The 22845-nt window shown below is 40.3% G+C and overlaps 1 protein-coding gene across 1 annotated transcript in view; it reads left to right on the top strand.

Annotated features, from left to right (window-relative positions):
• Positions 1-22286, top strand: part of map3k5 (mitogen-activated protein kinase kinase kinase 5) — a 79278-nt gene extending 56992 nt beyond the window's left edge. Inside the window, exons 15-30 of the mRNA XM_028604781.1 lie at positions 1194-1327; positions 3779-3906; positions 4506-4642; positions 6362-6467; positions 8217-8374; positions 11102-11279; positions 12415-12432; positions 13003-13180; positions 14567-14735; positions 14863-15045; positions 16213-16318; positions 17972-18212; positions 18372-18484; positions 20504-20625; positions 20960-21036; positions 22029-22286. Of these exons, the coding sequence (XP_028460582.1) occupies positions 1194-1327; positions 3779-3906; positions 4506-4642; positions 6362-6467; positions 8217-8374; positions 11102-11279; positions 12415-12432; positions 13003-13180; positions 14567-14735; positions 14863-15045; positions 16213-16318; positions 17972-18212; positions 18372-18484; positions 20504-20625; positions 20960-21036; positions 22029-22089 (2109 nt within the window). The 3' untranslated portion in view covers positions 22090-22286. The remainder of the gene's footprint in view (positions 1-1193; positions 1328-3778; positions 3907-4505; positions 4643-6361; positions 6468-8216; positions 8375-11101; positions 11280-12414; positions 12433-13002; positions 13181-14566; positions 14736-14862; positions 15046-16212; positions 16319-17971; positions 18213-18371; positions 18485-20503; positions 20626-20959; positions 21037-22028) is intronic.
• Positions 22287-22845: the final 559 nt, after the last annotated feature.

The raw sequence follows: 22845 nt of genomic DNA on the forward strand, positions 1-22845 counted from the left end.
TAAGATTTTATTGTGATGACAGAAAACAGTTCAGAACAGTTGAATAGCTTTGGGCAAGTTCCTTTTTAGTGCCAGTGATCTGACTATTTTGCATGCTTCCTTTAAAAGACAAAGAAATGCAACTTTCTAATGCAATGAAATAAGTTGACAATAATGTATTTCCCTCGTGTTTTATAAAATAATGTCTTTGCTGTGTTAAGGACTCAGGATTTCCATCCTCATTTTTGTAATTCAAGCATTCACAATTTGCATTATACTAATTGGTTTGCAGCTGCAAACCCAGAGAACATGAACAGTAACCTGCTGAGATGAGTCTGGATTTTGGCTTGTGTGCTACAGAACAGACACCTGCTGCTGCTTCACAGCGAAGCCTCGGGAAAAGAAAAGCTAATTACCAGAAAAACGGTGCCTCACCCCTTTTTATTGACTCTGTGGCGTGGCACAGATCAAATGTCGAGCAGGTTTCTCTCGAGCTAGTTTTACGTCTGTGTTTGTTGCCAAATTGTACCTCTGCTTTTGCCTCCAGCCTTAACTTACCCTTTGTAACACAACCCGTCCTAAAACCAGAATCATAGCTCCGTGTAAAGGATTCAGAAAAGGAAAGTACATTAGTTTCTTTCTTACTGAGGTTTAATCAGGAATCAACGTAACAGGTTTAAAGTAATCGGATTACAAAGAAAAGAACATTTGTTAAAGCAAACTAACAGATCAGTAATCAAATATATTTGTTTGGATTTTTTTTTTTTTTTTTTTTTTTAAATGGATTTTGTGTTGGCTTTGTCCAACACCAAAAAAAGAAAAATAGGAGCACAATGCAGTAACTGGATTCTGTAACAAGAGAACAATAATCTTGCAAAGAATGGTACAAGTACACACAAAAACATAGAACAAAGTAGATTTACTATTTACAGGTTTAGGTAATAAAATAATCACTTTTTATTTTATGTATTTATTTGTAAGATATGTTTTAAAAATTGGAATTTGGACTCTAGTGCTTTTTGTTCCTTCAATAAATAAATAAAAAATGCAGCAACTCAGATTACAGTGTTAGATTAGATTAAATTATAGAAGACAACAAGTAAACCTACATTATTTCAATATTTCAGAGAATTTGGTTAACATGAATCTGTAATCACATACTATATATCTATACATACTACTACATGAGCGCTGCATGCTTGCTGTCTCTACAGTACGACTATGAGTACGACGAGCACGGAGAGAGGGTGGTTCTGGGAAAAGGCACATTTGGAGTGGTGTACGCCGGCCGAGACCTCAGCAACCAGGTCCGACTGGCCATCAAAGAAATCCCAGAGAGAGACAGCAGGTGAGAAACTGTCCTGGTTTCTTCTCAGGAAAAGGTTGCCCTGTTCCCTAATGATGGTTTCACACTGTTGTTGCAACAGAATCGTCATTTTTGTAAGGTATCTGTGAAATTCCAGTGACATAATTTAATCACTCTCATGTACATTATGAATAGTCTTGATGTTACTTACAGGCACAAGCATTTAAAAAAAATTCCCCTCGCTAGCAGTCAGTCTACCTATTAGTAAGACTTCACTTTACAAGGATATTTGGTATGAATGTTCATGGTTCCCTGGGGACACATTTTAATATGTTTAATGACCCTGTAATTCTCTATCTTACACCACAAATCTGTCCAAATTTCAGCTAAATGTTTAACCCAGCGTTTTGGTCTAATAACTAATGGCCAGATTTACTGTACCCTGCAGCAACGGACTGGTGAATAGCGTGAATTGGCGGGAGAAATATGTATTGCGTGGCCCATATACTCAAGTGCATGTAGGTGCGTCCTCGTGCGCGTGCACAGTACAAACCGCTCTTAAAACATTGCTCCACAAAACTCAAAACAGGGACCTTCAAAGTAAGTTTCCCACCTTTTGCTATAGTGCCAACGTCAGACAAAAAAGCCATATTTAATACATTTAACCCATCCTATTAGTGAGTATGGGCCAAATGCAGAGGATACATTCGTCATATGTGTAAATGTACTTGGCAAATATAAGAAATATCACCATTATAAGAAGATATTTCCTTATCTAATTGGAAGATTGCCACGCATTTATGTTCAGACGAGGATAATCTTATTTGATTTGATGCCGGACATACTCATCAGGACATACTTGCAAATCTTGTCTTTATTATCCAGCACAAAGATTAAAATTACAGCCTAAATGTAAACAACAGCTGTTAATGCCTCCTCTTGTTCAGCACTGCTGTTGAGCATCATTAAGAGAAGTGCCGCTTTCCTCCGACTGAGAGCGTGAAGCTCAAATCAGCAGTGTCCCTGGTGGTTTCTGGTTTTCAGTGTTCTGGAAACCACTTGAGTGACTGGTTAGTGGGGGAGCTGTGAAGGCGAACTCCCACCCTCCGCCTTAAATTCCCACAAGTGTCTTTGCTTAAAACGCCTGTCTACTCATAGTTCTACAGTATACCCACTCATCTCAAATGGCAAGACTGTCTCACAGACTAGATGATTCCACTGCCACACTTTGTTACGCTTATCACATCAGCAAGTCAGCAGGGTGACTTTTTTTGGGGGGTAAATAATTCAGAAGTTGATTGAAAACTCAAGACAGGCAGAACGAGAGAGAAGGGGGGGGTGTGGTTCATGCAGAGAGCCGAGTGAAAATAAACTGCTGGTAACCATGTTTTCAGATCACAGAGATACATTTTATTCTGAGCTGATCTCAAGTTTCAGCCTCACTGTTTTTGTTGTTTCTGGTTTATCCTTTAGGCTTTCAGCATGTCATCTACTCTATATCTATCTGTCATTCACTTTAAGGAAAATACACAGTGACAATGGCACCCCCATGAGCATTCTTTCTCTGCTGAATAACTTAGAGCATCGATCAATTTATTGTCAGGTTAACATAGATACGTTTTTTTTTTTATGTAGTTATATCCAGGTTATTGCTGAAAGAAATTAGTCAATCAACATTAACTTGCAACAGATCTGAGTTATTTTATAAGCACAAATAAAAGTAAATCACTTGTCCTACCTCCTTAATGTGATTATTTTCTGGTTTTCTTAGACTTCTATGATAGTGAACCGAATATCTTTCGGTTTCTGACTGTTGCTTGGACAAAAAGACATTTGAAGACGTCACCATGGGCTCCCAGAACTAGTGACGGGTGACTTTTAAAGACCAAATGACTAATCATTTAATCATGAAAATATTCTATGTATTGATTGATAATAAAAAAACAAAAACAAAATGTGTTGCTAATAATCTAATCTAGACTTTATTTCTGTAGGATTTGGTCGTTTTAGCCATTATAAGTTATTGCTTAATTTTAGCTTTGTTGTAATAGTTAGGAGTTTTTGTAATATAAGGAAAGTCATGCAATTTCTAGTTTCAGTGCTTTTATTTTGAAGGACTAATGAGGTACAGTAAGTTCACTATACTGCGAGTGGGTTCAATAGTTGAATCAGGAAATTTTAGAATGACATTTACATCTTTAACTGAATTTATGACCTTTTTTGATTTTTAACAAATTAATCATTTTGACTGACTCAGCAGGAAACCTCCAAGATCTCACCAAATAGGAAATAAAGAACTGTAAAGATCTGTATCTGTAGACACGATAAATGGAGAAAATGAGAGAATACTGTTTATTTTTTGAGTGTTCACTAAGTTCTCCGGTATTTAACCTTCTTTGTTCTATCAGCATGATATCCGGCATTGGTACTTATCCCACCACATCTACATACACGACTGTAACATAGTGTTTTTATTTTTTATTTTTAATACAGGTACTCTCAGCCACTCCACGAGGAGATCGCTCTTCACAAGCACTTAAAGCACAAGAACATTGTCCAGTACCTTGGCTCAATCAGCGAGAATGGCTTCATAAAGATCTTCATGGAGCAGGTGCCTGGAGGTGAGACATGCTGTTGATGTTCTTATGAAGTGGAAATGAAAGATGGTATAGATTCAAGTGAGGGATACAAACAACTTGAAGTGTCAGAGAAAATAAGCGAGAGCACAGAATTAAATGAAAGGACAGGATGCTCACCAGGCGGCATATTCCGACTCTCAAGCATCTCTCGGAGAGAAATTCTTCAATTGGCTGTTATTGCTTATCTGTGTGTGTTTTTCCTTCATCCTTTATCCTTTCCTGAAGATAAGAAAAGAATAAATTTGCACTTAACTAAATTGCCTTGGAGGGGATTTTTACAGTTCCAAAAAGGTCAAGCAATAACCATAAAGTTACTTCAAACATTTTATGAAACACATTTAATCCAAAAGAACAATATTTTCACACTCCCACTTTGTGCAACTCATCACCCCAACTGTTTCTGAAATAAATGCAGAGAAAATAGTTTTCACATGATTTATCAGAAGTTTCGACATAGATAAAAAATAAATTCAAAAAACGCCCCAGACTTCGTGACACTCGTGAGTTGCAGAACTGCTCTGCTGATCTCAGGTCAGAGTAAGTGTATTGATCGTTGTTGTACTTTGTCCCGTGGCGTCCAGGGAGTCTGTCTGCACTGCTGAGGTCCAAGTGGGGCCCTCTGAAAAACAACGAGTCCACCATCGGCTTCTACACGCGGCAGATCCTGGAGGGACTCAAATACCTGCACGACAACCAGATAGCACACAGAGACATCAAGGTGACCAAACGCAAGTTATTGTACAATCCGTATGTTGTACCATCGTATGCTTCTTACAGGTTCAATTCCAGAAAGGCATCATTTAGAGAATTTTATAATGTGTTTAAATTCTACGAACCAGGTTGTGTAAGACCTGGGTAGTTAGCATGAGCAGTTAGGGGTACAGTGGCTTAACTGACATGGAAAACATAGTGCACCACCTGCAGAAATCTAGACTTTGTCAACAGGAAATCCAGGGGTAAAGATGTCAGCACTGGCCAGCAGCCACACTGTTTGATTGACAGGTTTTTGCACTGCAAAAACATCATGAGAAGTTAACAAAAACTGAAGAAAAACAAAAGATGGACAGACTGCTCGCAACTATGACCGACTAGAGGTTTGAAGGCGAATACATTGTATGTTTCATTACAAGTAAACTATTTCTGCTTTAATTTAAAATGTGTAAGCAAAAGGAAACGTGTACAGAGGAGTAAAATAATTACAAGAAAGTGCAAAAACAAAAGACCAAAAAAGAAAAATGATAAAGCAGACATACACAGACATGCACAGACAGCCACACAATAAATAATGTAAGTAATATAGAGTAACAAACGATAGAAAATGTGTAAAGATTAGAGATTTAAAGGTTTGATACGATACAATATACTTTATTGTCCCCTTAGGGAAATTAGTTTTGGACTCAAAAGCTGCACACATAATATAACATAAATGCCGTGACAGTTATGAACAAAGAACACCGCACCAACTGCACCAGTCACAACAATAAATTGCAAATAAAGTATTGCACACATTCTGTGGTAAAAACATATTGCACCTGTCATGACCTGGCTCAAAGGTCTGACAAAAGGTGGAGAACACACTCAATTAAATCAAATGTATTTAAATAAACAAAGGTAAACGTGCATTCAGTTTATCTGTAAATGTGTGTAGTGTATGGATGTGTGTAGGTGTATCAATGTTGGAACGCAAAAGTCACTAAACCCAAAATCCAAACAAACCAAGCAGCCTTGAGGAGGGAGAGAGGAAGAGGGACTGCCCAGGCACTCCTATTTATGGACATGGGAGCAATCTGTTCCTCCAGGTGTCAATCATCAGTCCTTATTAGCCAATCCCCAGATCCCAGCAACCAAAGGGACTTAATAGGTCTTAAGGCCTAGGAGCCGTCGCACATCTAACACATATTTACCTCACCGCAAAGTAAAACACCCTGAAACTATTGCCCAAGTAAGAGTTAGAGTGAGGTAAATGCATCACTGTTTGTTTGCACTCTGAAAACGCTTTTCTCGTGACTCTGTGTGCACAGTAAATTTGATTTGGTGTGCATGCATTCCAAGAGCGTCCCAGCTGCTCTGAGCATTTTAGCATTTTCTTTCTAGCTCTTCATCTACAACAGTAATACTAACTTCCATGTTTCTTATGTAAAAACCCCTCCCTGATTTATCCCAGTTATAACAAACCGACACTGATAACACTTCCGTCACAGACAGTCATTAAGGTCAGCAGCCTCTTCCTCGTGCACCCTCCTGATTCAACAACACGGCCATATAAGCGTCATTAGCGGCCCGTAAATGTTAATCACCTTGTTTTGACTGGGATGTCGCGCGCAGTGTGTCACTTTCGAGTGTTTGCCTGCACCTCACAATATCGCAAATACAATCATGGAATTTCAGCGAGGGGATTGGGTGGAACCGTTGTCACGGATGTCTTTTCAATCCGCAGGGCGATAATGTTCTCATCAACACCTACAGCGGCGTCCTGAAGATATCAGATTTTGGCACATCAAAGAGGTTGGCTGGGATCAACCCTTGCACAGAGACTTTCACAGGTAGGTTTGCTCCGACCCACTGACTGACAGGCTCAATTACTTCTTGTTCACACAAACCCTCAAGAATGTTTGAAAAGTCCCATTTTTGTGAAACAAGAGAACAAACTTTGCCCAGTAGCAGCCCAAATTAAAGCTGAGCAGTGACGTAACCCCGTACAGATAATACTTGTTTTTCAGACCATTAATCCAGTAAGTGATATTACTGAGAATACCTGGCTGTTTCTGCATCTGGCAGCTGATTGGAACAGACAGGGAGTTACCCTGAATGGTGGAGCTCTTTCAGGAAACTGGGCTACTCCCTTTTTATAGCCCACGCCGGCTATAAATGCGTCCCTGCCCTGTTTTTAGCTGAGCGTGTACACGAGCTTCTAAAAGCAGCAAACACTGCCCAGCGAGCTATATTTAGAACAAAAGAGTCCTTTCAATTGGGAGCTGAAAATGTTACTTTTGGACGGAGCTGTGATCAGATGAAGACACGGAGAGGCTTTTTCCTGCTGCTCGCACAAGACCATAAGCCCTGTTTAAAGCTCTTGTAACCCTGACTAGTCATTTACAAAAATTGTGTCATCACTCAGGACAGACATAACTTATAATAGGCTTAATGTAAGCTTTAGTTTTTTCATACGTTGTTGATGTCACATTTACCGACTCAAACATTTAGTGGCCTTATAAAATGTATTGAAGACACTTTCCTGAGCAGTCATCTGCAATGCCTATTTTACCGGTTAGTGTCATACATGGAGCTGTTAAGTGCAACAAAAAAGAGCAAAAGTAATGCTAATGACTTATGTAGTCTGCATCGAGATTTTTTTTTACTGCACATTGCTGACAGAGTCGCAGGCAATAATTTATGTATTCACGTATTAATTTCCTCCTTTATCAGGCTTGTTGGTCGGTTATTTGATCAAAAGAAGACCGTTGTGGCGGTGATAGGCAGCAGCAATGTCAGAATTAGATATTATATATAGAATTAATATAAATTGTAACAATCATAACAGATGACACCTTAAGAACAACCTTAAAGGGATAGTTCAACATTTTGGGAAGCAACACTAATTCACTTTATTGAGAGTTAGATAGAAGATAAATACGAAGCTGCAGCAAGTTGTCTTATCTTAGCATAAAGACCGGTAACAGGGTAAACAGCTTGTATGGCAGCTTAAAGAAATACTTTGACATTTTGGAAATATGCCGATTGCTTTCTTGCCAAGAGTTAAGATGAGAAGATTGATACCACTCTCATTACTGTCCGTCTAATATCAAGCTGGAGCTAGGAGGCTATTTTTTTATATATATATATATATATATATATATATATATATATATATATATATATCTCCAAACATCTCCCACAACATCTCTAATGCTTTTTTAAAATCCCTACAAAGACTAAATTATAAAATTGACAATTTGCAGTTTTACAAGGGGTCATGGTCTAGACTATTTATTGGCCTGGAGCAGTTGCCAGGAAACCAGAAGGGACTCCAGGAAGTTATTGGTCTCTGAGCCAGGAGCCTCAGCAAGAAAGCAAATAAGTGTGTTTCCCAAAATGTTGTTAAAGCAAACGAGATCTGAAAGTGCCAACCGTTAATAAAACCAACACATCCAGATCCAAATATATCTGATAACTTGACAGCCAAGTGAGAGTTTCTGCAGGAAATAATTATACACCCTGAAAGTATTTTTAGCAATCCCTGCTCAAACACTGAGACTGTTACTGTCTACGTACTTATGTAAATGTTTGTCCAGGCACATTGCAGTATATGGCTCCTGAAATCATAGACAAGGGTCCTCGGGGATACGGCAAGCCAGCGGACATCTGGTCTCTGGGCTGCACCATCATAGAGATGGCCACTGGGAAACCACCTTTCTATGAACTGGGAGAGCCGCAGGCTGCTATGTTCAAGGTGAGAGACAGTACGGTAATAAATTCCATGCTCCCACTGGGTAATGTGTTTTCATTTTAGCAAATGGGTTGAAGAAAGCAGGTCAACATCTGTTTCTGTAGTGAAATCTTCCATAAAGTGTTGGACAACAGTGACAATGAACAGCTGCAGCTCTGACTTTGAAGTATCTGATATACAGTATATACATTTTTTTTTTTTTTAAGTTAACTAGTGCAGTGCGCGTTCAAAACATGCCTGTTTGGAATGGGCTGATTGCTTGGCCTCCTGTATTGCTGCTTGCAGCTTTCTCCAGAACCACTGCACTCCGAAAAATAACTTACAGAAGGACCCAAAAGCAACTGTAGGCCTATACTGCTGACTTACTCTGTACTTGTAGGTAAACATTGTACTACTACATTTAGCCTATCTTCTAGATTCTGATTTTAGTCACAAAATATCACAGTTCAAATATGACGCATTAAACTATCCAGCATTGTATTAGAGTTGGAAAATCTCCAGCTTGAAGTACATTGTGCTGTGGTAATGCCTCTCTTTTTACATTTGAAAGCAGAACTTGTACACAGGCGGTGTTACCATACAGCATAGGTAAAGCGCCTCGTGAAAGTGTGTTCTTTTTGTATTTTGTATTTTGTTTTATTTTTTTTAAACTCAACCTGCAACACATGTTGCAACACGGTTCAATCAGGCGCGGTTTGGCCTCGGCTCATCTAGAGGATCGGCGTGTCCCCATTTTTCCGTGTAGCAGTCACACGTCGTGGTAGTTTTTCGGCCATGTGGCCCAGGCGGCAGAAGCATGGAACCCAGCTCAGCAGAGCAAAGACCGGCCGGAGAAATGTGCGTAACCCCCCGCAATAAAACAACTTGCAACGTGCTGGAGAGCACCAACCTGTAACAAATAATGCAGCCGTGGCTCAATTAGAGTAGAGTCAGCGTGTTCCCTATTTCATCATTTGCATGAAGGGTAGACGGCAATCACTTTTTGGCGGATGATCATTTTTTTGGCATGACACCGGTACCTGGTGAACCGCAATCAATGAGCCTTGTAGGGATGTAGCAAATCTCTGCTGCTGTACTGCGCATGTGTGGACACACACACACACACACACACACACACATAGATTACTTGATTTATAGATAGATGTTGCTTGCTAAGAGTTTAGTTTAGTTTGTGCACTTGCTCAAATCATTGACTGAATGAATAAAATGATTAACATGCACAGGGCTGTATACTGCAATGATTAGTTCAAAGTCTAATCTAAGTATCGCAAAGCAGTGCAAGAAAATATTTTTATCATTTAAACTTTATTTAACCTCAAGAACTATTAAAAGTCACGCTATCATAGGTTTCATCATGGTGGGATGGTCAACATGTTGTAGAGATCATACCTTAAACTTCTAACCAGTTTATTCTTATTTCCAAATGTTTCATATAAGATCATATTTTTGCACAGCCAGTTCTGTGCTAGACCTCCATGATTGGATCAGACATGATTTTAATAGCTGTACTGTAAGACAATTAGCTTTCATCAGCCCTCAAACCGACAGTTTGACTGACACATTCAAATTATGGAAACCTACAGTACATGCAAATCATCAGAGCCTGGAGCTTTTAAAATCCACCGTGTTCACTTTTTTCATCACCTAATGCTCACATTATGCTTTTAAGAAAAATTACTTTCCGGTGGCTAAATGAATAAGAAAAACGCCATCAAATGAAATAATCAGTGAGTCTGGCGTCTGCACTTATCAGTTCCTTTTTATGGAAACAAAACCAGGGAGTCAGCCGTTATGCACCTGCATTGCGTCGCCACCTGCGTGCTGTAACATGATCGAGCTCAGTAGAAACTCCAAATATTGTCAACGCACGAACGCTTGTTTGAACACAGACGGACATGTATAGCTCATAGAGAAGGAACCGTCACGGTTACGGACTACCTCATGTTTTGTTTCTTTCCAGTTTCTATGTGCACGGGGCTTTGTATGCAATCTTTTACTCGCTCAATTTACACTGTGTATTTGCTTTGGGTGGAAATGTAAAGTGCTCCACACTAATGAAACGTTCTTCTCAGCCACGTGTAGCCCATTAAAGACAGTAAAGATGTTTAAGGGTTGTCTGGACAGCATTATAGCACTCCTGTCAAAGCTGTGAATCATGGAATTTTCCGTAAGATGTCGTTGAATTAAAAAGGGCTGTGAATTCAAACAATATAGCAGAATATAACTTCTAGTAAAGGCAACATAAAAGCAGAGGCTGGGACCTCCTCACATTTTATTGATAAAGATCACAGACGTGCAATTACAGTCGTATCACCTTTATCTCTTGCATGTTGTGCCCGCACTTTGCATGGTGTGTCGAGTTTTCCCAAATAGTAAAACAGTCCCTTATATACTCCTCACTCATCCTTGTGGAATGTCTCGAGGGAGGGGCATCTCATCTCAAGCCAACATTCCTCAACAGCAACAACAGGAATTTCAAGCGTTCTTATTGTCATGAGAGTCTTGAGCTTGAACTTTGAGCATTATTGCCCTGAAGCATAGTTCACTTGGTAAACACTCGCTTTACACTTAAAGTACTGTAAGTTGACTCCTAAAATCAAATAATTTACCCTAGGAGCAAGACCTCTCAAAGAGCTTTTCAGAGGCCATATGATCGCAGTTTTTTTTTATTTAATTTTTTTTAAACTTGTGTTTATCTGTTTGAACTGAATGTGTGCCCTTTGTCTGCAGGTGGGCATGTTTAAGATCCACCCAGAGATCCCAGAGTCCATGTCGCCGGAGGCCAAAGCCTTCATCCTGCGCTGCTTTGAGCCCGACCCGGACCGCCGGGCCACCGCCCTCGACCTGCTCACCGATGAGTTCCTCACCGTCACCAGCCGCAAGAAGAAGAGCAAGAGCAGCTTCACAGGTCGGTTCAGTTCAGTTTAGTTCAGCAGCTCCGAATGCCTTGTGGAGGATTTTCTACTTACTTATTTTCTACTATTTATTTGGATCTCCATTAGCTTCCATGAAGTTATAACTAGGTTTCCCGGGGTCCACATAAGGTGATACAAAAATAAACGGCAGTTTAAAATCTCTCAGTATCACTGGAACAATAAAAGGTTGAACGAACCAAATACGAACATCAAGAAAGTTATGGAATAGTTCGACATTTTGGAGAATATTCTTTTTTTTTTTTTTTTTTTTTTTTTTTTTTTTTTTTTGCAGAGAGCTCAGCTTAGCATAAAGAAACAGGGGGAAACAGCTAGCCTGGCTCTGTCCAAAGGTAACAAAATCCACCTAAGCAGCTCTAAAACTCACTAATTAACATGTTATATCATATTTGTTTAATACGTAGAAAAACAAAACTTTAAAAACAACAGCTTTGGGTTTTACGGCGGATCTGTTTATTGGCCGGGAGCAGTGACTTCACCAGACAACTTCGCGCTTGCGACGAGAAACCAAATAAACCATAGTGGTGGACCTTTTGACAGAGCCAGGCTAGCTGTTTCCCCCTGTTTCCAGTCTTTATGCTAAGCTACCTTAACCGTCTCCTGGATTCAGCTTCTATTTAACAAACAGTCATGAGAGTGGTATCGATCCTCTCATCTATCTGTCTAACAAACTGAATAAGCGCATTTTCCAAAAATGTTTAACTATTCCTTTAACAGATTAGGCTTATTTAAAGGGTAAATGCAAAAAATTATGAAAGGAAAAAGAAAGCATTTTCCTGTAATTGACCACCTATGGGAAAGCAGACCACATCTAAAGATTGAGAAATGTAAAAAAAGAACTGTTTAGACAGATAATGATCAGCCATCAGTCCCCTGCTATACTGTTTCTATGGAATAGATACAGTAGGTGGTTTATCATGCAGCCTGAACACACCCTTCCACTGCGCTGCATCGATGCTATCATGTGTCCTGGCAACAGGACCAAGATTTAAACTTGTGCCTTTTCTGCATACTTTGAAATGTTTTTCTGCCAGTCTTACATGGAAATGTTTTGTTCTCGTTGACTCGTGACTGCTGACGCATATTTTATGTGTATTTTGTCCACCACAGCTCTGTCTCCAGGGTCTGGTGAGTTACTTTGCTCTCTACACGTCTTCTTCTTTCAGACATATTTGCCAGTACAGGGACTAGTTTACAATCTGGATGTCAGTTCTGTGAAACATCTGCCTGCTTTGCTGAAGAGTATCTAGGCTACAGTTTTCTTTTCTTTTTTTCTACCAGTGGCTACCTGTCTGGCACGACTCTGCCCTTTCCAAGAACTCAAAATAGACATTGCACACCATGACTTCTTTCTAAATGCCTTCCTAATCCCTCCTTTCATAATTTATACACAATGGCTGTAATTTGCTGCCAGATACATCAGATAGATCTCTTCTCCCTAAACATGATGATAGCGTATTATCTGATTTTTCTTTGTGTCTTTTCTGAAAAGGCACTTTTAGCACTTTCACAAATTTCACCCTCTTGACTGCTTTAGCTCTTTTTGCAATGGAAGAGCAGCTCCGACTTCCTGATTGGTACAGAAAGCCTCCTTCTGTCCTGTACAAAGTAAACCGAAAGTAAAACATCCGATTATTAGTGTTTTTAAATGATGCGACGGTAGCCTCTGAGGCTTCTTACATTTGCCGTGTCCTTCAGAGTACCTGCGCAGTATCTCCCTGCCAGTGCCGGTGGTGGTGGAGGACACCAGCAGCAGCAGTGAGTACGGCTCCGTCTCCCCTGACAACGACCTCAACTCCAATCCCTTCATCTTCAAGCCCAGTGTGAAGTGCTACAGCGAGAGGGATGTGAAGGGGCCCAGGTCCCTCTTCCTCAGGTAGGATCAGTTGTCTTTGTGTGGTGTAAATCAGTGGTCCCCAAACTTTTTAGCTTGTGACCCCTTAAAAACAAAGCCATATTTAATATACCTAAGCAGTGGATATGAATCTAATTTGGGGGAATATTTGGTATTAAATTATCAAGTTTAAACATTAAACAACAGTATAATATAAAAGTTGATATCAGCTGTCAAAAAAAAAACATTGGAAGCACCTTGATGATTTGGATAAAAGTTTAGGAAGACAATCATAATAAAAATGTAACATTATGATAAAATTTAAACATGATCAGTTCAATCTATCAATAAATCAATCAATCAATCAATCATTCAATCACTTTATTTGTCCCAAAGGGCTATTGGTTGCTCAGATGTGAAACCGAAACAAAAAGCACAAAACACATGATAGAAATGGGTAATATAATAACTTTTTCTAAAATGTTTAAAGCACATTATACTTTTGCTGCACCCAAAGCAAAGGCATACATTTTACATTTAGTTTTTACATATATTAAGAGCTTTACATGCATATTTGTATACAAACTGTGTTGTGGGAGCTGCATCCATCCATCCATCCATCCATCTTCGTCCGCTTATCCGATGTCGGGTCGCGGGGGCAGCCGCTCCAGCAGGGGACCCCAAACTTCCCTTTCCCGAGCCGCATTAACCAGCACTGACTGGGGCATCCCCAGGTGTTCCCAGGCCAGGGTGGAGATCCAATCCCTCCACCTAGTCCTGGGTCTTCCACGAGGCCTCCTCCCAGATGCCCAACCCGCCTCAACTGGCTCCTTCCGACGCAAAGGAGCAGCGGCTCTACTCTGAGCTCCTCCCGGATGACTGAGCTTCTCGCCCTGTCTCTAAGGGAGATGCCAGCCACCTTCCCTAGAGGTTTTTCTGTCCAAGCCCGGCCCGCGTCTGACAGAGCAGTAACCGAACCCGGCCTGAGCCCGATAGGCATTAAGATATTTATGTCCGAGCCCGACACAGTTCAAATCTCGTTTTTTTCTCATACTAATGACACATGTACGTTTTTGTTTTTGTGGAAAGCCCGCTTTTATTAAGCAACTGTAGGAAGGCATTCGGAAATGTCAACAGATGAGCGCATCAGCGCACACGGGGCAACACAGGCGCGCTATACCTACATAATAAGCTTTTTTAAATTTAAAATGTTCAATGCCTTCTCGCGCTGATGTGGCCCGGCCCGTCAGGTACAGTCAGGTTCCGACGGGCTCGGTTCAGGTATCCATCCTCTAACCCTCCACCAGCCACCCTCCTGAGGAAACCCATTCCGACCACTTGTACCCTGTAGCTGTATTATAATTGGGAAATTAAAAAAAATAAAAAGTGTAGTACTCAGAAATCCGAAATCTTTTCATTTCTACTCAGCATTCCAGTGGAGAACTTCGAGGACCACAGTGCGCCTCCGTCTCCCGATGAAAAGGATTCAGGCTTCTTTATGCTTCGGAAGGACAGCGAGAGACGAGCCACACTGCACCACATCCTGACCGAGGACCGGGACAAGGTGGTGGCCAACCTGTTGGAGGCCCTCACACAGGTCGGTTATGGAAGGCACCATCAGTCAACAGCAGACAGATAAATCAAGAAATGGATACTTCAAATATAAAAATCCTCAACCTTTCCTGTTAGGACTTCTATCCCCATCTTACTCTCTCCCCCTGCAGGGCCCTGAGGAAAAGCTGAAGCCTCAGCACATCTCCACCCTCGTGGTCAGCCTGGCCGACTTTGTTCGCATGGCGGACAGGAAAATCATCGCCAACACGTTGTCTCAACTCAAGCTGGAGCTGGACTTCGACAGCACAGCCATCAGTCTGCTGCAGGTCGTGCTGTTTGGCTTCCAGGACGCTGTAAGTATTAACCAGATAAATGGGTGTTTAGAGGGTCAAGAAGGAATTCATTGCAGGAAATCTCAGCTATATTTTATCTTGCATCTAATCCTTATGAATTAACCCGAAAATACTCCACATCTCTCTGCGCCAAACAATCCAGTGTTTGACTATATTTTCTTCAGTTTACCTAAGGATCAGGTTTGCAGCAGTGAAAACACATACTGTGACTTTTAGGCTTTAGTTGCTGCTGAAATTCTCCTCACAAGCTGCTCATTTTCTCCTGCACCTGTAACATGTGATTTCCTGTCTATTATCCATTTGTAGGCAGAGCTGCTCCCAGCCTCTCCATAAACCATGTGCTCTGAACAATTTGGTATAATTGTTGTAATTTAACATGAGCTGCAGAAAGCAGCAGGCTGCTATGTTGCTGCTCTCCCTGCACAGGGACCAGACAGATAACTAGCCTTTTAGTGAGGCGATAAAAAGGGGAATCTGTCAGGACTGATTGCACATTCTGTGAAAAGAGAGTGCTGATCTGCTCTCTCCCTGAGAAATGCAGTTATGTAGATGAAATGACACAAGCAAGTGGTTGTTTTCGTATTTGTATGGAGTGTTGCGTAATCCTGCAAGAAGATGAAGCTCTGATGCCCCCTGTTGGTCATCAGTGCAAACAATTTAGAGAAGGAGAGTCATGCAGCTGGGAAGATACATAGTTTGGTTTGTAGTGCGATTGTTCAGAAGTACAATAATACTGCACGTTCTGCCAACCTGAACAAACTGGAACTTTCCTGCACCTGGTCTGAGAGTGTGAACAGGTGCATGAGTTTTGGAATAAAACAACATCAATAATATCTGATGTAATATGATGTTGACTTCCTACTGACCCGAGTGTTTTGTTACTTAATGATGACTCTAAATTACACCTACTTGGGAGACAGAAGAAAATTTGGCTAGCCGGCTCAACTGCGACCAAAAAAATGATAGCTCAGGCCTGAAAGAAGAGCATTAAAATGAAATATGCAGGAAAATAAGGGAGCGTCAACTATGTTAAGTAGAATTCCAAGAATGAAAATTGTGTAGAAAGATTGTGTAAAGAAATGAAATCTTTATATAAAAAAATATGCCTTTGAAATGTATTCAGTATGAAGACACAGTACCCGTAACTATTAAACTTCACGTCGTCAGGTAAACAAAGTGCTGCGAAACCACAACATCAAGCCTCACTGGATGTTCGCTCTGGACAACATCATCCGCAAAGCTGTGCAGACCGCCATCACGATCCTGGTGCCAGGTAACCTCATCAGCGTATGGAGCAGATCACCTCTAAATAGGTTGTCAGTCCCTCAGGGAAGCACTGACTGTCTGATAAATATAGAAGCTGTGGTGGGAGTTCTCCCTGGAAGCTAATCACAGCTTCTTGTTGAATGACATGTATTTGGGTGGCTGCTGGGGATGTTCGGTGATGACAACTAAAACACTGAAATCTTCCACATGAGCACAATAGAGTGTTAGCGCTAGTTAGTATCCTGTGTTAAGAAGCCCACTTAACATAAGAGTAGTACTGTAGCTCAAAAGTAAGAATAGGAGAACCTGTAGCTAAGCTCTAAGCGCGACTGATGTGTAGCTGAGTCTGGCAGTTTATGTATTTTTGCAGGGGCTTACACAATGTGATGCAATCACTTGATTAAGACAATTGATGATAATGTTGTTGATGAAGAATCATTTTATTTTGGTTAACATACATGAAAGAAACAATTATTTACCACAATTTGCCACCGTATCTAACCAAAAAAGGAGTATGCTGAAGCCAAGGCTTATTTTTGCCTATCCTATCCCATAATCCCTATAGAATCACCCAGATATTAAATTTAACTACATGAAACCAAATAATTGAGTACAATCCTAGAAATACATTCAACAATTTATGTTTTGGTCAAATTACTTTCTAACCGTTAATTCATTTTGATTTTAAAGCTTTTTTTGAAACTCAATAGAGACGTACACATTTTCATCTCATCATTAAGTTCATTCCATAATTTAACCCCCAAAATTGAAACACATCTATATTTTATATTAGTCCTCACTTTATTTGGCACCAGAGAATTTAATTAAATATTACATCTCAGCTCAGCAACATAATCGACTTAGAATCATGTTTTTTCATCAACATTGTTTGTTTCACAAAGCCCTCATAAGTCATGATTTTGACTGTATGAAGTCATATCTTTTCTGAAGTTCAATCATTGAAGCGCTGCACTAACACCAGTTTGTTTCTGATTAAAAGCTGTAATACACAGTATTTGAATTCCTTTAATGCTACTTGTACTCACTGATAGCGTTGTCCTAGCAGTCAAATAGAAGTATTTAGTGTTTATGCAGGATGAACTGTTCACTGCCCATGATAACATTTATAAAGGCTGCAACTAATAATTAGATTTTATCATCGATAATCTGTCAATTATATCTCACAATAATCCATTCATCTTTTAGTCTGTGAAATATCAGAAAAAAGTGAAACAATAATGCTTGTTTTTGTTCCAGCAACAGTCCAAAACCACATAAAATTGAATTTGCAATGACATTTAAAAAAAATATAAAAATAATTAAGAAAAGCTGAAAATCCTCAAATTTGAGAAGCTGGAACCAGTGAATGTTTATCATTTTAACTTGATAGATAACCTAAACAATCATAAATTATTAAAATTGATCTCAATTTTCTGTTGATCGACTAGTTAATCAACTTAAAGCTTTTCGGTTTTAATAGTATTAAAGCATATTTATACATACTGTACTTGTCTGCCTGGAATTTGATCTCAATGCGGTGTCAGAACAATGATACTTTCCATTGCATGACAAAAACATCATCAAACCAACTGCATCATAGCCGTCATATTGATCATCATTCATTAAATCATTAAAAGTAACGTGTTGTGTCTGTGTTCAGAGCTGAGGCCTCACTTCAGCCTGACCTCAGAAAGTGACCCGGCCGAGCAGGAGGACGTCGACGACGACACCGAGCTGGAGAGAAACTCCACCCACCAGAGCCGGGCGCCTCTCGCCGCTCACGACGACACCGTGGTCACCTCCGGAGTCAGCACGCTCAGCTCCACCGTGTCACGCGAGTCCCATAATGCACAGCGCTCTGTCAGCATGGAGCTCGGCCGGATGAAGCTGGAGACCAACCGGTAGCCATGAACATCTACTGTGATTGGATATGTTCATCAGCCAGAAAGCTTGACCTTTCTTGTTTAGCTTTTAATGTATTTTATTGGTCATTTTATTGATTAAATTCAAAAAGAAATCCTCCTGACGTTGTTTCCTCCCTCCAATTTGTCTGGCTCCAGGCTGAGGGAGCAGCTGCTGGAGAAAGAGAGAGAGTATCAGGCCATCCTGCAACAAGTGCTGGAGGAGAGAGAGCAGGAGATCAGACTACTGAGGCTGCGATCTGAGCCCGCAGGTCTGGACTTAATCTAATTTACCTTTTCACACTGACTGTTTGCAACACTAGCACCACTTGTGCTGCTACTACCAGTCTGCCTTTACATTTTACAACCAGCTGTGTCTCACTGAGGCAACTACACTGTCCATTCACAGCTGATCTGTAATCAATACACCAGAACTCATGTCCACAGAGTAAATAACAGTGCAGAGAAATTCAAGTTTAAATTGCATCAGACTTTTCCCCCCTCCTGCTCAAATCATACAAGTTGTGACATGAACAATGCACATGAACACACGGCTTTCTCATCGCCTACTAGAGGTGCAAATTGTGTGACTTCCAGTATGAAAACATCTATAACACACAAGGTGCATCCTGTCTTGCTGATGTGATATTGCTGCATCTTGAAGCAATTATCTACTTGTGCATACATGACCAGCTCTTACTGGATTTGGAGCCTGATAATGAGCCAAGGTCAGTTATGTTTATTTGCTTGTTTTTAAAGGTTGAATGGAGGAAATTTACGAGGAGATGGTTGGCTGAGGCAGAAGACAAGGAGCATTGAGTATGGCTGTAGAGGGTGAAGTGAGGAGGGAATGGTGTGTGTTGCAGAGATGGCTGAGGGAATAGCTGAGAGAGAGCAGGCAGGCAGATGAGGATAATCATGAAGCACAGGGACAAATCAGGATTAGACAAATGCAAAAAAACAACAACAAAAAACAGGAGATAATCAAGTAGACTACATTGAGTGGCCTGACAAGTTAAACTACCACAGTAGCTGATAGAAGGATCTGGCACAGGATGAATGAAGAGCTCGGGTTGAAATACTGGAGAGGTGATCAGTTGGATGAAGGCAGCTGAGCAGACTGGACAGGTCTGATTCCTCTGTCAAGTTTATAACTACAGTGTTTAGTTTAGCTGCTTAAATGTCCCACGATATGTGTGTTTGTGTGTAAATAGAATATATACATTTGTATAGTTCTTTTAATACAAACATGTAGTGCTTTAGGCAATAAAATATCTGTACATTCTTGTCACAGTATGCCACATTGGGAATTAAAATAAAAGTAAATAAGTTGTCATGAGCCCTGTTCTGCTCATTTGACAGAGATTATATAAAATACAGCACATATGACAAAACAATGAACAGCGGATGCAGCTGTGCCACACGCCATATTTAATTAGCTTTAAAATGATGGCTCCGGGGCGACCTCTAGCTCACCCAGTAAGAGCGTGCACCCCGTGTAGGCTGTGTCCTTTGCAGCGGCCCGGGTTTGAATCCGACCTGCGGCCCTTTGCTGCGTGTAATCCCTCCCATCTCTCTCCCACCTTTCCTGTCTATCCACTGTCACCACAAAGGAAGGAAAAAGCCCCAAATAAATAATCTTTTAAAAACAATATATGATGGCTCCGAGGCAAAGATGTCTCTTCGCGTCTCTTCCTCGACTCCTCCACTTGAATCTCCTGTGGGCGGGACTAAGACGGGAGGAGAGGAATCGGGGATGCACAAACTGGGAATTGGGAAAGGCCCAGAGAGACAGACAAGGATGCACAGGAGACACAAGGAACGGCCAAGACTATGGCAATTTGTGATTAGCCTAAAAATCTGCACTTTGGATGTAATGGTAGAACTCACCTTCAAAGTGTTTGGCACTTTCTTAATTTGCATGACACAACTATGAATGAGCTTTATGTGGGCAAAAAAAACAACGAGATAGCTTAAAATAAATAATTTCTCCTTATGTTTTGGTTATTCGGGTGGTGCCGCACACAGTTCTTTTTCCTTTGTATGTCTAAAAGATTCCTGTTTGCTATATATTGGTAGTTGTGATGGCACAGTGGCAATGACACGTGCCTTTGGGGTGGGAGATCTCGGTTTGAATCCCACTGCAATACATCAACCAATGTGTCTCTGAGCAAGACACTTGTCCCCTAGTTGCTCCTGAGGCGTGCATCCTCTGACATATGTAGCAACTGTAAGTACCTTTTAGATAAAAGCATCAGCTAAATGACATGTAATGTAATATTTTCTGGCAGATGTCCCTACATCCTCAGGTTGCCCCGAGGGACAGAGGAGTCCACCTGCAGAGAGACCGGAAGACTCAGAAATGACCAGCTGGCTGAGGCTTTACGGCGCTGACCAGGACTCCATCGATAGAGTGAGTCCCTGCTTTTACTTAAAATTAGCTGGACCTTGTCTATTGGTTAACATCACACAATGACAGCACCATGTTATACAGTACCTGCTTAAATCTTTGAGATATTAGAGCTGGTGTTTGTCGTTCTGTAATTTCCGTATTCCCACAATAAATACATTTTTTATGAAGCCCTTTTTAAAACAATGTTACTGGGTGCTTTGTAACTAGAATAAACCATGAAATAAAAGAAAACTGTAAAGTTCCAGTTCCAGAGAACCCAAGGTAACCTAAGAACCAAGTCTTGAACTCATGCAACTGTACTGTATAGTTTGTTTCATGCATTTTGTTTCTCCAGATCCTGAAAGAGGAGTACACGTTGAACGACATCCTCCACGATGTAACAAGAGATGATCTGAAGAGTTTAAGACTGAGGTAGTGAACTTTTTTTTTTTTTTTTGCCTCTGTTTCACTTCTGTTTTCTGTATTTAGTCACTAAAATACATGCTGCAGCTCTCCAAATACAGGAAACACAGGCAAGCTAAGATGAGATATTTTTCTTGCATAATGGAGTTTGTACTGATGTATTTTCATGGTTCTTAGGTTTGCACAGGGCAACTCAACGCTGTAGTGGCAGCTTCATTTCTCAGAAATCCTTTAAGGTGACGTCAATAAACAAAACTGTAATTTCCTTCGTCACGAGCTCACAGGTTCTCAAATTGTTTGCATGGGGTGACAGTTTGGTTCTGGATGTAGTTCTAGAAACCTACATGCAGCTCTGCTCAGGAGGTAACACACTTCTGTAAACATGTTTATTAGCCGTCTAATACAACAGTTTTCATCTCCAAAATAAATTTCAATTTCTCACATTTGTGGCAGCATATCAGCTTGTATCATATTCATATAAGAGACCAAAAAACATTGATACAAACTCCATTGTATGTGTAGGTTTGATACATTTCTGCTTTTGGTGCCCCCCAGTGGTTATATAAAAAAACACATGGTGGAAGACAGCAATACACACCACAGTTATTGACCGTGCCATGTTCTCCAGGGAATCTGCAGGCCTTAAAAGTCTTAAAAAGCATTGAATACTGTTTCCTCCAAAAAAAAAAAAAAAAAAAAAAAAGGCCATCGGGCGCTTGGTTAGCTCACCTGGTAGAGCGGACACCCATATGTAGAGACTCAGCGCAGCGGCTTAGGGTTCGAGTCTGACCTGTGGCCATTTACTGCATCTCTTCCCCCTCTCTCTCTCTACCTCCTTTCCTGTCTACAGCTGCCCTGTCTATTAAAGACTAAAATGCTAAATAAATTGATATAAACATAAATAATTCTACTCAGTGTAATTTCTGTTAGGTACACACAAGCGGTAGCAAACAGTAAATTGTATAGTGTAACCTAACAGTCTTTTCTCTTTGTCCTGTCAGAGGTGGGATCCTGTGTAAACTATGGAAGGCCATCGCAGACTACAGGCAGAAGCCAACCTGAGGCCTTAAGTGGCAACAACCACTCAGAAAAGCCAGGTCCTTTGTCCCAACAACTCAGTATTCTCTCTTTTTCCTCCGTTTTTACAAGAGCAAGACTTTTAGGAGAGAAACCTGTGTTTGCCGTCGTGTGCACAGAGCAGCTTTCCACCAGCACAAGAAACTCTGACTGGTCTACTCGGAGTATCTTGATAATTTTGACAAAAGGATTTTGGAAAAAACAACTTTGAAAGCAACAATAACTGAGAAGTGCCACAAGTTTGGTGGACATTACACAGCTTTTTGTTACAGGTGCGTTAAAAATGACAATTGGTGAGAAAATCTATTGTTAAAATCTTGAATAGGCTTACTGTCAAAACATTTTCTCCTGTCGTTACAAGATGTTTACAAAACTGGAGACTGGTCGTTTTCTAATACAAGCCTGAGATACAAAATTCTACATTCAAAATCATCTGAACTAATATTTTTATCCTAGCATCTTATCACTACTTTATTTAAATGTTTTTAATTTAATTGTAATGGTAATCTAAAGGATGTCATTGCATGCCCTGTTTTTATTTTATTTTGTATCCATACTGAGACTTATTTAAATTGTTTGTTTTTTTCACATTTCCTTTTATAATACAAATCTACATTTTTATTTTTCAGAAAAGTGTAAATATTGTGTTACAGAATAACATTTATGTACTTTACAAATACAAAGATAAACATAGTTTAATCTCCATGTGGATTGACCGTGTCTATAATCAACACATGTGAA

Source organism: Perca flavescens, chromosome 18 (genome assembly GCF_004354835.1).
Source record: "Perca flavescens isolate YP-PL-M2 chromosome 18, PFLA_1.0, whole genome shotgun sequence".
Classification (NCBI taxonomy): Eukaryota; Metazoa; Chordata; class Actinopteri; order Perciformes; family Percidae; genus Perca; species Perca flavescens.